The 11,446-nt window shown below is 52.5% G+C and overlaps 1 protein-coding gene across 1 annotated transcript; it reads right to left on the bottom strand.

The window, feature by feature from the left end:
* Positions 1-1,037: 1,037 nt before the first annotated feature.
* On the bottom strand, positions 1,038-2,290 carry MUCL3 (mucin like 3; the record flags this gene model as incomplete). The annotated part of the gene is made up of 2 exons (XM_081140590.1): positions 1,038-1,184; positions 1,604-2,290. The coding sequence occupies 2 exons, from the start codon at positions 2,288-2,290 to the stop codon at positions 1,038-1,040; spliced, it is 834 nt and encodes a 277-aa protein (XP_080996716.1).
* Between the last annotated feature and the right edge of the window lie 9,156 nt (positions 2,291-11,446).

Here is an 11,446-nt window from a genome sequence, read left to right as displayed (position 1 = left end):
AGGGAAGTTATCTGTCACCTGTCAGCTCTCCCTTGCCACCTCCGTTCAATCAGTAGTAGGTGAGAGGGCTTCAATAAGTTGGAGGAAAAACTCCAGAAAACATACAGATGGAAAGCTCACTAGGGGATGGTCAGAACCTGGAGTGAAGGTGTGAAGAGAGAGGATGCGGCAGCAGAGAAGGTGGGTGAGTGGCTTTCGGTGGAAGAGATAAGAAAATAGTGCTGAGTGGAGAACACCACCACGGGAGGTCTGGAGGGGTACCAGTGGGTGAGACTGCAGGCCACACCAAATCCCTTCCCGTGTGCCCACCCACAACCCAACAAGCCAAACCTGCAGGGTGCCCACAATAGACATTTAGAAAAACTAAGGGATTGGGGAGGAAGAGGGAAGAACCATCTCAATAAAAGATGTTTATGATCTTTTTTGGAATTTTTGTTTCCTCTGGGAGTGGAGAGGGTGGAGAAGGAAATAAACACTCTTTTCCTCTCAGATCCTATTTTTTTTTTCATTAAAAAAGAAAAAGAAGGGTAAGGACCCTGGGAACTGAGAGACAAGCCTATTTACGCACACTCTAAATAACAGTAAATGGCAATAGATTGGTCCTGAAGCCCAGGGGCTCTGTTTTCAGGGTCCCCCTTCTCACAGCCCCACCTGACAAGCCAGATCTGGGCACTGCCCTCTAAGGCTCCCAAACTTCCACCAGTTGTCCTGCCCCTCCCAGCACCCAATGTCCTGTACTGGTTCCCACCCCAAGTGTCCATCAAACATCTTTTCATTCTCAGACCATCATCTTCTACAGAGAGCACTTGCTGGTATTACTGGTTCTTTCTTTTCTGTCTCCCAAGCTGACATCCTTCTTGCTTATCCCTGAATCCCTTGGCCATTTCAATAAGAACACAGCAGATGAAGGGTTAATGGCTGTTACTGGCAGTGCTTTGCCCTTCCTGGAGCCCAGGAAATAGGCATTGTGAGTCTAATTCCTCATCTAGGAAAGGGGTAGGGCGTGGAAGAGCTGGGGGTGGGCACTTCCTGGCAGATCATCGTGGGGAAGGGATCTGGCCCACACCGAGCGTCTGCTGCTCCATCAGGTAGACTGGGTAAGAATTGGGGCCTCCATCATCCTCTGCGTCATTGTCCTCACTGTTGTGGACCAGGGCACGGCGTGCTCGTGTCACATAAGAGACCTGGGGTTGGGAGGAGAAAGGAGGATGAGTACCATCTGCCATGCCATCCGCTTCCTCAACGCCCCTATCTCAGGCCCTTTTCTCGTCCCTGATCCAGACCTTTCGCTTGCCCCTTTCCTAAAGTTCCATCCAGACGTGATCCATAGTGAAGCCCCTGATCCAAGACCGAGTCCCAGATCTCTTCTCCAGTTCTTTCTTCTGCCCCATTTCCCTCCTCTGCACCCCTTTTCCTCATCCACAGCCTCCCCCCCATTCTACATTTCATGCCCCATGCACCTATTGTCTTTCCCCAAGGTTTTCCCCACTGCTGTCCCTCTAATGCCATGCCCCCACCACGATTCCCTCTAGTTCTGATCCATAACCTCTCCTCAGCTCCCTAGCCCACGAGTCCATTCCCCTGGGACATCCATGTTCCTTACCAAAAAGATTAGGCCAAGGAACACCAGGAGGAGAATCACAGCCACAAGGACCACAATAACTATGGCCCATGCAGGGAATGAATCGCTGTCCCCCGTCTCTCCAACATGGAGACCTCCCTGAGAGCCATCTTTGTTCTGGTGTGGGTGGCTCTTGTTGACTGGGGCTTCTGACATGATAGAGCTCAGCTCCGTGCTGGATGTGGAGAGGGTAAAAGAACCAGTGGGCATCTGATGGGTTTTATTTGGACGAGGAGAGGAAGAAGTGATAAATTTGTTTCCTGTAACCTTGATTGGAGATCTTATAGTCTCTGTGGCAGCCGTGGTTCTTCCTGGGTTTTCTGTAGGCTTTGCTGGGATTGGTGTGCTCTTCCCTTTGGTAGGTGTTGTCTTCTTTGTCTGTACATTAGGCTTTCCTGAGACTCCTGTGGTTTGCTCTGTGGCTCCTGTGGTCTTTGATGGGTGTTCTGTAGTCTCACCTGAGCCTCTTGTGATCTTCTCATGGGCTGATGTGCTGTGTTGTGCATGGGCAGATGTGCTGTGTTGTTCATGTTTTGTAGGCATTGCTGGGACCCTTGTGATCTTCTCATGGGCTGATGTGCTATGTTGTCCATGATCTGTAGGCATTGCTGGGACTCTTGTGTTCATCTTATGGGCTGATGTGCTCAGTTTTCCATTGTCTGTAGGCATTGTTGAAACTCTTGTGATCTTCTCATGGGCTGATGTGCTGTGTTGTGCATGAGCTGAAGTGCTGTGTTGTCCATGGTCTGTAGGCATTGCTGAGACTCTTGTGATCTTCTCATGAGCTGATGTGCTAAGTTTTCCATTGCCTGTAGGGATTGCTGAGACTCTTGTGATCTTCTCATGGGCTGATGTGCTGTGTTGTGCATGAGCTGAAGTGTTGTGCTGTCCATGGTCTGTAGGCCTTGCTGAGACTCTTGTGACCTTCTCATGGGCTGATGTGCTGAGTTTTCCATTGTCTGTAGGCTTTGCTGAGATTCTTGTGATCTCATGGGTTGATGTGCTGTGTTGTCCATGGTCTGTAGTCATTACTGGGACTCTTGTGATCTTCTCATGGTCTGATGTGCTGTGTTGTCCATGACCTGTAGGCATTGCTGGGACTCTTGTGTTCATCTTATGGGTTGATGTGCTCAGTTTTCCATGGCCTGTAGGCATTGTTGAGACTCTTGTGATCTTCTCATGGGCTGATGTGCTGAGTTTTCCATTGTCTGTAGGCCTTGCTGAGACTCTTGTGATCTTCTCATGGGCTGATGTGCTATGTTGTCCATGATCTGTAGGCATTGCTGGGACTCTTGTGATGTTCTCATGAGCTGATGTGCTGTGTTGTGCATGAGCTGAAGTGCTGTGTTGTCCATGGTCTGTAGGCATTGCTGAGACTCTTGTGATCTTCTCATGGGCTGAAGTGCTGTGCTGTCCATGGTCTGTAGGCATTGCTGAGATTCTTGTGATCTTCTCATGGGCTGATGTGCTGTGTTGTCCATGGCCTGTAGGCATTGTTGAGACTCTTGTGATCTTCTCATGAGCTGATGTGCTGTGTTGTGCATGAGCTGAAGGGCTGTGTTGTCCATGGTCTGTAGGCATTGCTGAGACTCTTGTGATCTTCTCATGGGCTGATGTGCTGTGCTGTCCATGGTCTGTAGGCATTGCTGAGACTCTTGTGATCTTCTCATGGTCTGATGTGCTGTGTTGTCCATGGTCTGTAGGCATTGCTGGGACTCTTGTGTTTATCTTATGGGCTGATGTGCTGTGTTGTGCATGAGCTGAAGTGCTGTGTTGTCCATGGTCTGTAGGCATTGCTGAGACTCTTGTGATCTTCTCATGGGCTGATGTGCTGTGTTGTCCATGGTCTGTAGGCATTGCTGAGACTCTTGTGATCTTCTCATGGGCTGATGTGCTGTGCTGTCCATGATCTGTAGGCATTGCTGAGACTCTTGTGAACTTCTCATGGGCTGATGTGCTGTGTTGTCCATGGCCTGTAGGCATTGCTGAGACTCTTGTGATCTTCTCATGGGCTGATGTGCTGTGTTGTGCATGAGCTGAAGTGCTGTGTTGTCCATGGTCTGTAGGCATTGCTGAGACTCTTGTGATCTTCTCATGGGCTGATGTGCTGTGCTGTCCATGGTCTGTAGGCATTGTTGAGACTCTTGTGAACTTCTCATGGGCTGATGTGCTGTGTTGTCCATGGTCTGTAGGCATTGTTGAGACTCTTGTGATCTTCTTATGAGCTGATGTGCTGTGTTGTGCATGAGCTGAAGTGCTGCGTTGTCCATGGTCTGTAGGCATTGCTGAGACTCTTGTGATCTTCTCATGGGCTGATGTGCTGTGTTGTCCATGGTCTGTAGGCATTGCTGAGACTCTTGTGATCTTCTCATGGGCTGAAGTGCTGTGTTGTCCATGGTCTGTGGGCATTGCTGAGACTCTTGTGATCTTCTTATGAGCTGATGTGCTGTGTTGTGCATGAGCTGAAGTCTTGTGTTGTCCATGGTCTGTAGGCATTGTTGAGACTCTTGTGATCTTCTCATGAGCTGATGTGCTGTGTTGTGCATGAGCTGAAGTGCTGTGTAGTCCATGGTCTGTAGGCATTGCTGAGACTCTTGTGACCTTCTCATGGGCTGAAGTGCTGTGCTGTCCATGGTCTGTGGGCATTGCTGAGACTCTTGTGATCTTCTCATGGGCTGAAGTGCTGTGTTGTCCATGGTCTGTGGGCATTGCTGAGACTCTTGTGATCTTCTCATGGGCTGATGTGCTGTGTTGTCCATGGTCTGTGGGCATTGCTGAGACTCTTGTGATCTTCTCATGGGCTGTTGTGCTGAGTTTTCCATTGTCTGTAGGCATTGCTGAGACTCTTGTGATCTTCTCATGGGCTGATGTGCTGTGTTGTCCATGGCCTGTAGGCATTGTTGAGACTCTTGTGATCTTCTCATGAGCTGATGTGCTGTGTTGTGCATGAGCTGAAGTGCTGTGTTGTCCATGGTCTGTAGGCATTGTTGAGACTCTTGTGATCTTCTCATGAGCTGATGTGCTGTGTTGTGCATGAGCTGAAGTGCTGTGTATTCCATGGTCTGTAGGCATTGCTGAGACTCTTGTGATCTTCTCATGAGCTGAAGTGCTGTGCTGTCCATGGTTTGTAGGCATTGCTGGGACTCTTGTGTTTATCTTATGGGCTGATGTGCTGTGTTGTGCATGAGCTGAAGTGCTGTGTTGTCCATGGTCTGTAGGCATTGCTGAGACTCTTGTGACCTTCTCATGGGCTGAAGTGCTGTGCTGTCCATGGTCTGTAGGCATTGCTGAGACTCTTGTGATCTTCTCATGGGCTGAAGTGCTGTGTTGTCCATGGTCTGTGGGCATTGCTGAGACTCTTGTGATCTTCTCATGGGCTGAAGTGCTGTGTTGTCCATGGTCTGTGGGCATTGCTGAGACTCTTGTGATCTTCTCATGGGCTGTTGTGCTGAGTTTTCCATTGTCTGTAGGCATTGCTGAGACTCTTGTGATCTTCTCATGGGCCGATGTACTGTGTTGTCCATCTTTTGTAGTCACGGCTGGGGCTCTTGTGATCTTCTCCTGGGCCGATGTGCTGTGCTGTCTATGGTCTGTAGACATTGCTGGGGCTCTTGTGTGCTTCTCCTGGGCCGATGTGCTGTGTTGTCCATGGTCTGTAGGCATTGCTAGGGCACTTGTCGTTACATGGGCTGAAATGGTCTTTTGACCATGATATGTAGGTGTTGCTGGTGTTTGTTTATTCTTTTCAGTGGCTCTTGGGGTCTCTTTTGCTTGTTCTGTAGTCTTTATCAGTGTCTTAACTGAGGCAACGCTAGTTGTGTAATTAGCAGCTACATCATGATCACTAGTGCTTTCTTTTCTCTCTGTGGTACTAGTTGTCTTGTATGATGCCTTTGTTGTGCTTTTTTCTGAGGAAGATGTGGGTTTTTTATTAATCTCTGGGGTGACTGGGTGGTGGTTAACAGTTGTTGTGCTTTTACTGTCTAATGTAGTGGAAGTATTTTCCAAAGGTGTTATAGTTTTGTGGGTTTTTCTCTTTGCTGTTGTGGTGCTTATTTTAGACTTACATGTTGTTTTGCTCTTGGGTTTTGGCGTTGAATATTTTGCATCAGCAGAGCGTCCATTTCGGATAATTGGGTCTTTTCCTTGATTGCTGGGGTTTTGTTCAGAAGTGGGAGGAGCTTTGTGAGGTGTTGTAGAGCTTTTGGAGTTATCTACTGGTTTGTGGATTGGCCTGAAATGTTGTGTGGCATTGCAATGGTGTTTGGGCTGGTGAGTTTCTGTAGATTTAGGGAGGTCTGGGCGGCTGGGTCCTGAATGAAGAGCAGTGTGGTCAGAACGAGTACTATAAACAAGGCTTGGAGTAGGCAGGGGCAAATGATAAGATGTTGGGGATTCGTCAGTGTTCTGAAGTTCTTGAAGTGTGGTAGCCCCTGTAAAGGGAGAGAGTCAAGTAAGAAACTATCTCCATGTTCTTCACTGCTTCCCTGCCCACTCCATCTCTGGGGTCCCTTTATTACCGCAGATATATCCCTCCAGCCTGTCTCATCAGAATACTATGATATCTAATCCCCATTCTTACCTCTAGTCTCTGAACCTTTTTTCAGGCTGTGCCTTCAGCAAGAATGGTACTTCACCCCTTCTCCATCTCTACTCCTCAATTCTAAATTTTAGATCTTTCTGGCTTTATGGCATCTTTCCTGATCCTTTCAAGCAGATAAGATCTAGCTTCACCTCAGTGCTCAAAAATTTTTTGTTAGTTACTCAAGTTGCCATTAGTTGTCTGTGTGCCTGCCGACCTCTCCCCACTGCCTGCCTGTCAAATCATAAATATGAGAGCAGATATTGAACGACATTTCGCTGCACAAGTGCTCCTTTAGGGTTTGTATAATACATATGGAATGGAGTTCCCCTTCCAAGGCAGAGCTGAGAAAAAAGGCAGCAAATATCAGAATCTTCACCTTTCCATAACATTCCTGGTCCATCCCAAATGGAACAATGTGAGAGGCTGAGGCCAGACCTTTGGCAGAACTTCCCATGAGGATTAGTAAGGGGACACAGGTGATAAGTGAGAGGAGGATAAGAAGAGGAATGGGGGAAATTTTCATTTTGATGATGGAGTTTGGTCTGGGCGAAGGGAAGTGGATGAGGTGACTCAGCCCTCTGGTTCCTTCACTGGACCCTCCTCTTAGAAGATCACAGCTAAAGCCATCTGGCACAGATGAAGGTGGCCTCTTAAATGAAAAAGATATCTGCTTGAGGGTCTTAAGAAGAGTGAACAAGGCAGCTGGATTCTGGGAGAAACTAACTGTTTAAGGACAGGGTGTGAGGGAAAACACCCCTATCAATGAACAGATATGGGCCTTAATTCCATGAAAAACAACCCATGGGGACAGAGGAGATGTCTCTGAGTGAGAGCCAGGAGGTCGCCGAAGAATGAGAGATAGTGTTGTTACATAACTGAGATTTCCAGTCTCTGTTAGCTCAAGGTGGCAACCACAACCTGGACCCAATCCCAATCACAGGAAACCACAGTCCACCCAGCTCCCCGCTGACAAGGACAGTTGGGGGTTGGGGAAAGTCCTTCAAAGAAATGTGGGTGGGACGAGAAGGGGGAGCTAGTAGACAAGCCCAAGGTCCTGAAGGGAGTGGAGGCTGGGGCAAGAGGAGGCTGAACTGTCAGGCCCTCCCTCCCCTGCGCCGGCCTCATTCTCCCACGCCCTGGGCAGCTGTAGCTGTCGGTCACTGGCCACCGGTCACCAGTGCCTTCTCTGGGCCTGGCGCCCCACTGCTTGCCTCACACACATTCTCCTTCTGGACTCTCCTCTACAGTGATTGACTCCCAGCCCCCACAAGGCACTTCAGAAGCTGTCCACTGCCCAATTTTATAGCCAAGAAACTTGAGTTTCATGGAGAAATGGTGGCTTGCACACAATCCCCAGCAACAGCAAAGGCCAACCTTTCTTCTTTTTTTAAATCCTCACCTGAGGATATGTTTTTATTGATTTTAGAGAGAGAGAAAGGGACAGGGAGAGAGACAGAGAGCAACATCGATGTGAGAGAGAAACATCAATCAGCTGCCCCCCATATTCGCCCCGACCTGGGATCAAACCCGAAAGCCAGGTATGTGCCCTCACCAGAAATCGAACCCACAGCCTTTTGGTGTCCGGGACGATGCTCCAGCCAGCTGAGCCAGCTGAGCCAGCGGCCAGGGCACCAATCTTTCTTTAACACCGACTGAGAGGCAAGCAGGTCCTGCAAATGCGGACACACACTCACTCACCTACTTCTCACAGCGACCCTTTGAGGTTCAGAGTTATTTGCTCTTCTCCCCTTTTTACATATGAGAAAAGAAGGTTTGGGGGTTAAGTAATCTCCTTAAATATCCTCAGCAAGCAAGAGGCTGAGCCAGAATGGAACACATTCCGGGCTCCTGGCGGCTGGGCCCCATCCCGCAGCCTGTGGGTCAGCCCAGTCCCAGGGCAGGAAGAGCGCGGACCTTTGGGGGGGACCCCTGAAGGATGCTGTCTTCACCACAAACCTGTGAGGCAAGTGTATGCGGCCTTGGAGTGACAGGTGAAGAAAAGAGGTTCAAAGAGGTTAAGTAATTGGCAAAGTTGGGCTTTTCCCTACACCCCAAATGCTTTTAAATGTGATAAGGGGCCCGGCCGGGCGTGGCTCAGCGGTCGAGCGTCGACCTAGGATCCAGGCGATCAGGGTTGGATTCCCGGTCAGGGCACAGGCCCGAGTTGCGGGCTGCAGCTGATCAATGACTCTCATCGTTGATGTTTCTATCTCTCTCTCTCCCTCTCCTTTCCTCTCTCTGAAATCAATAAAGATATCTTTAAAATAAATAAATAAATAAATGTGACAAGGGGAGTAAATGCCCATGCCGCGAATGAACAGCAGGCCGCGGGGCAGCGTGGCGGCCCCACGGCCTGAAAGCCAGAGCACAGGGCTGGGCCCCTGCTGGTCCCGCGCCAGCCCGGCGCCCTGGCCCGGGTCACTGGAATGCTCTGAAGCCCTTGTCCCCAACTGTCTATAACAGCAATGCCGCTGCAGCCGCTCAGTGTGAGGACTGAGGGATGCATGGAGCGCAGCCACCTCTTTAAAGTGTTTGCTGAATCTGAATTTCAGTCTTTGAAACCGGCTCACACTTTGCCCTGTTTTTCTCCTGGCAGCTACAATTGTGACCTCCGAAGTTTGGAGGACCAATGGTAACTTCCGCTGAGCCCCTGGGACGGAGAGCTGGCGAAAGGCCTCGAGCCCACCAGTCTGCGAGCTGGCTGCCATTGAACTACACAAGCCACACAGTCAATAACTAGACTCAGACAACTACATCTTAGGGTCCAGATCCGCATCACACAGTGTGGAACCATCGCCTGTAAAATCGGACCCTCAAAAATGGCTCCTCCACTTACAATGAGTCAAAGTCCAGGTTCCTTGGCCCAGCCCTGAGGCAAATCAGAGACTAAACCCCCAGGGCAAGCTACCAGCTCTCCTCCGCAGTAGATCTACCATTGGTGGTAACTATTTCCCTAGGAAGTTCTCACTGTGAGACAGTCATTTCCCTGACTACAACAGTGGCCTGAGAGGACCTTTTTGGTTGCTGAGGTGTAGGCAGAGAGGCGAATCTGGCTTTAGCCGAACACACTGAAGGTGGGTGCTTAACCTGGGTAAGAATGAAACAAACCCCCCAACATCCGTCATGTTCAGTCCCAAAGGCCTGTTCAAGCTGCTTCACTCCCTTGTTTGAAAAGAAGGTGGACAGGCTGCCATCAGAGCAGCTGCCCCAAAGAGCATCTGCTGTTCTTGCTGTCCTCCCCTCCAACGTGGCCACTCCATTTGCAATAATGTGAGGGACGCTTGTTAAAATGCCCATATAAGCTCAGTACACGGCCGAAAACGCAGACATAGTGAGAAAAGACGGAAGGGAAGTACACTCGAATGGTTGCCAGGGCAACTGAAAAGTATTAGGAGAGATTTTTCTTTTTCTTTCTTCTATTTTTCAGTTTCTAGAACAAGCATATATTGTTTTTGTCCCAGAAATTAAATCAATAGCATTTACTGTAGGAAACGGTCCTTTTCGGAATCTCGCCAGGGCCCCTGACCCAGCTGCGCGTGTGCCCCCTCAGGCGTCGCCACCGGCTGACTCTGCCTCCGAGGTCCTGTGGTTGTGCCCGCAGGCTCAGGGTCCCGGGGTCCTCACCTGTCTGCGTGCTCACCGTCCTGGGGATAACTGACTCCAGCTGCCACTCCCCCTCTCTGCCGGACAGTCATTGCTCACAGGCCGCTCCGCCGCAGCCCAGCCTCGAGCCCCGCTTCCCACCACCCTCGCCCTTACCCGCAGATCTGAGTTTCCCTTGCCTTGCTGGCCCTGCCAGCCGTCTCCCAGACCCGCCCCCCGTGGAATTCAGACTTCAAGCCCTCACTGTGGCTTCCCGTGCTTCAGAGTAAATGTCCCTCCGAAGTGACCGCATGTGGAGCTGGTTCCCGATTCCTCCCTCCTGCCCTACAGGCCCCCACGGGAGGCGGAGAGCAGCAGTGGCACGTGCCCTGCGGGGAAAGGGGCGGGAGCTCCGAGTCGGGGAGGGGCTGACAGTGGCTCCGGTGCCTCTGTCCCAAACCCGCAAAGTAGGAGGAAGCCGTCAAGCAGGACACAGGCGGAAGGCACTGCTGAGACCTCGCAGAGGTGACCTGAGGGCTCAGACACTGGCCGGCCGTTCCCCACCCCACCCTGTCCTCTCCGGCCCCAGTAGGACCCTGAGCTCAGAGAAGGGGAATCGTCCCCTGATGTCACCCCTGCCACACACACTTGGAAGAAGGCGCGTCTGCCCCGCCGATGCCCGCCCTGGCTGGGAGCAGCAGTGCCTCCGCGGCCCTCGGAGTTACCTCTGCAGGCCGCCTTGTGAAGACCCTCCTCCCGCCGCCCGGCCTGTGCCCGGCTGCCCTCCCGGACCTGTTTCTTAACTGAGTGAAATGACTGGGTGGCTGCGCTTTCCCTTCTGGGGTCTGCTTAGCTCGTCACCCTTCTCCATGCTGGCTTCCTCACTGAAGCCCTGGGGCGTTTCCCGGCTGTGCAGCGGGGACAAAGCCGCACCCCTGCTCCAGCTGCCTGAGGACTCGGGAGTGCACCCAGGTGAAGCGCCTGGGACCACACCCGGCACAGAGTAAGTGCTCTGTCGGCGCCTCTGATGCAGGGCCAGGCGCCTGCTTCCCGTGCTATGGACCCAGGGCTCATTAAGTGGGCCTGGGTCAGGGCGGCACCCAGGTCCGCACAGAGTAGGACCCTCAGGCGCCCGGAATGCGGAGTGGCCGAACCCAGCGTGTGCCTGCGGCTGGGGAAGGCCTCTGACCCCTGAGTGTCACCCTGCCCGCCTCGCGGGGGACGGTACTGGCCGCCTCCAGGGATCTGGGATGAAATGAGATGAGCTCGCGGAGCGCCTGGGAGTTCCTCGCCCAGCTCAGGGCATGTCAGGTGCCCGCTGCCCCCCAGGACCGCCAGCCTACGCATATTCTGTATGCCCGCTAGAGGAAGGCCCTCTGGGCGCTGCAGGGCACAGAGCGCAGCGGGCGGTGCGGCCAGCGCGCCCCTAGGCCGGCCGCGAGCGCACACACCCTGGACCAGGGACACGCCGCCCGCCCCCGCAGCCCGTCCCGCAGCCCGCCCCCGCAGCCCGGTCCCCGCAGCCCGTCCCGCAGCCCGCCCCCGCAGCCCGCCCCCCGCAGCCCGCCCCCGCAGCCCGGCCCCCGCAGCCCGCCCCGCGCAGCCCGCCCCCCGCAGCCCGGCCCCGCAGCCCGGCCCCCGCAGCCCGCCCCCGCAGC

The sequence above is a fragment of the Miniopterus schreibersii genome (genome assembly GCF_964146895.1).
Source record: "Miniopterus schreibersii genome assembly, chromosome: 6".
In the NCBI taxonomy this organism is placed as follows: Eukaryota; Metazoa; Chordata; class Mammalia; order Chiroptera; family Miniopteridae; genus Miniopterus; species Miniopterus schreibersii.
Note: the sequence above shows the minus strand (reverse complement) of the source record. Positions and strands in the feature narration are given on the sequence as shown.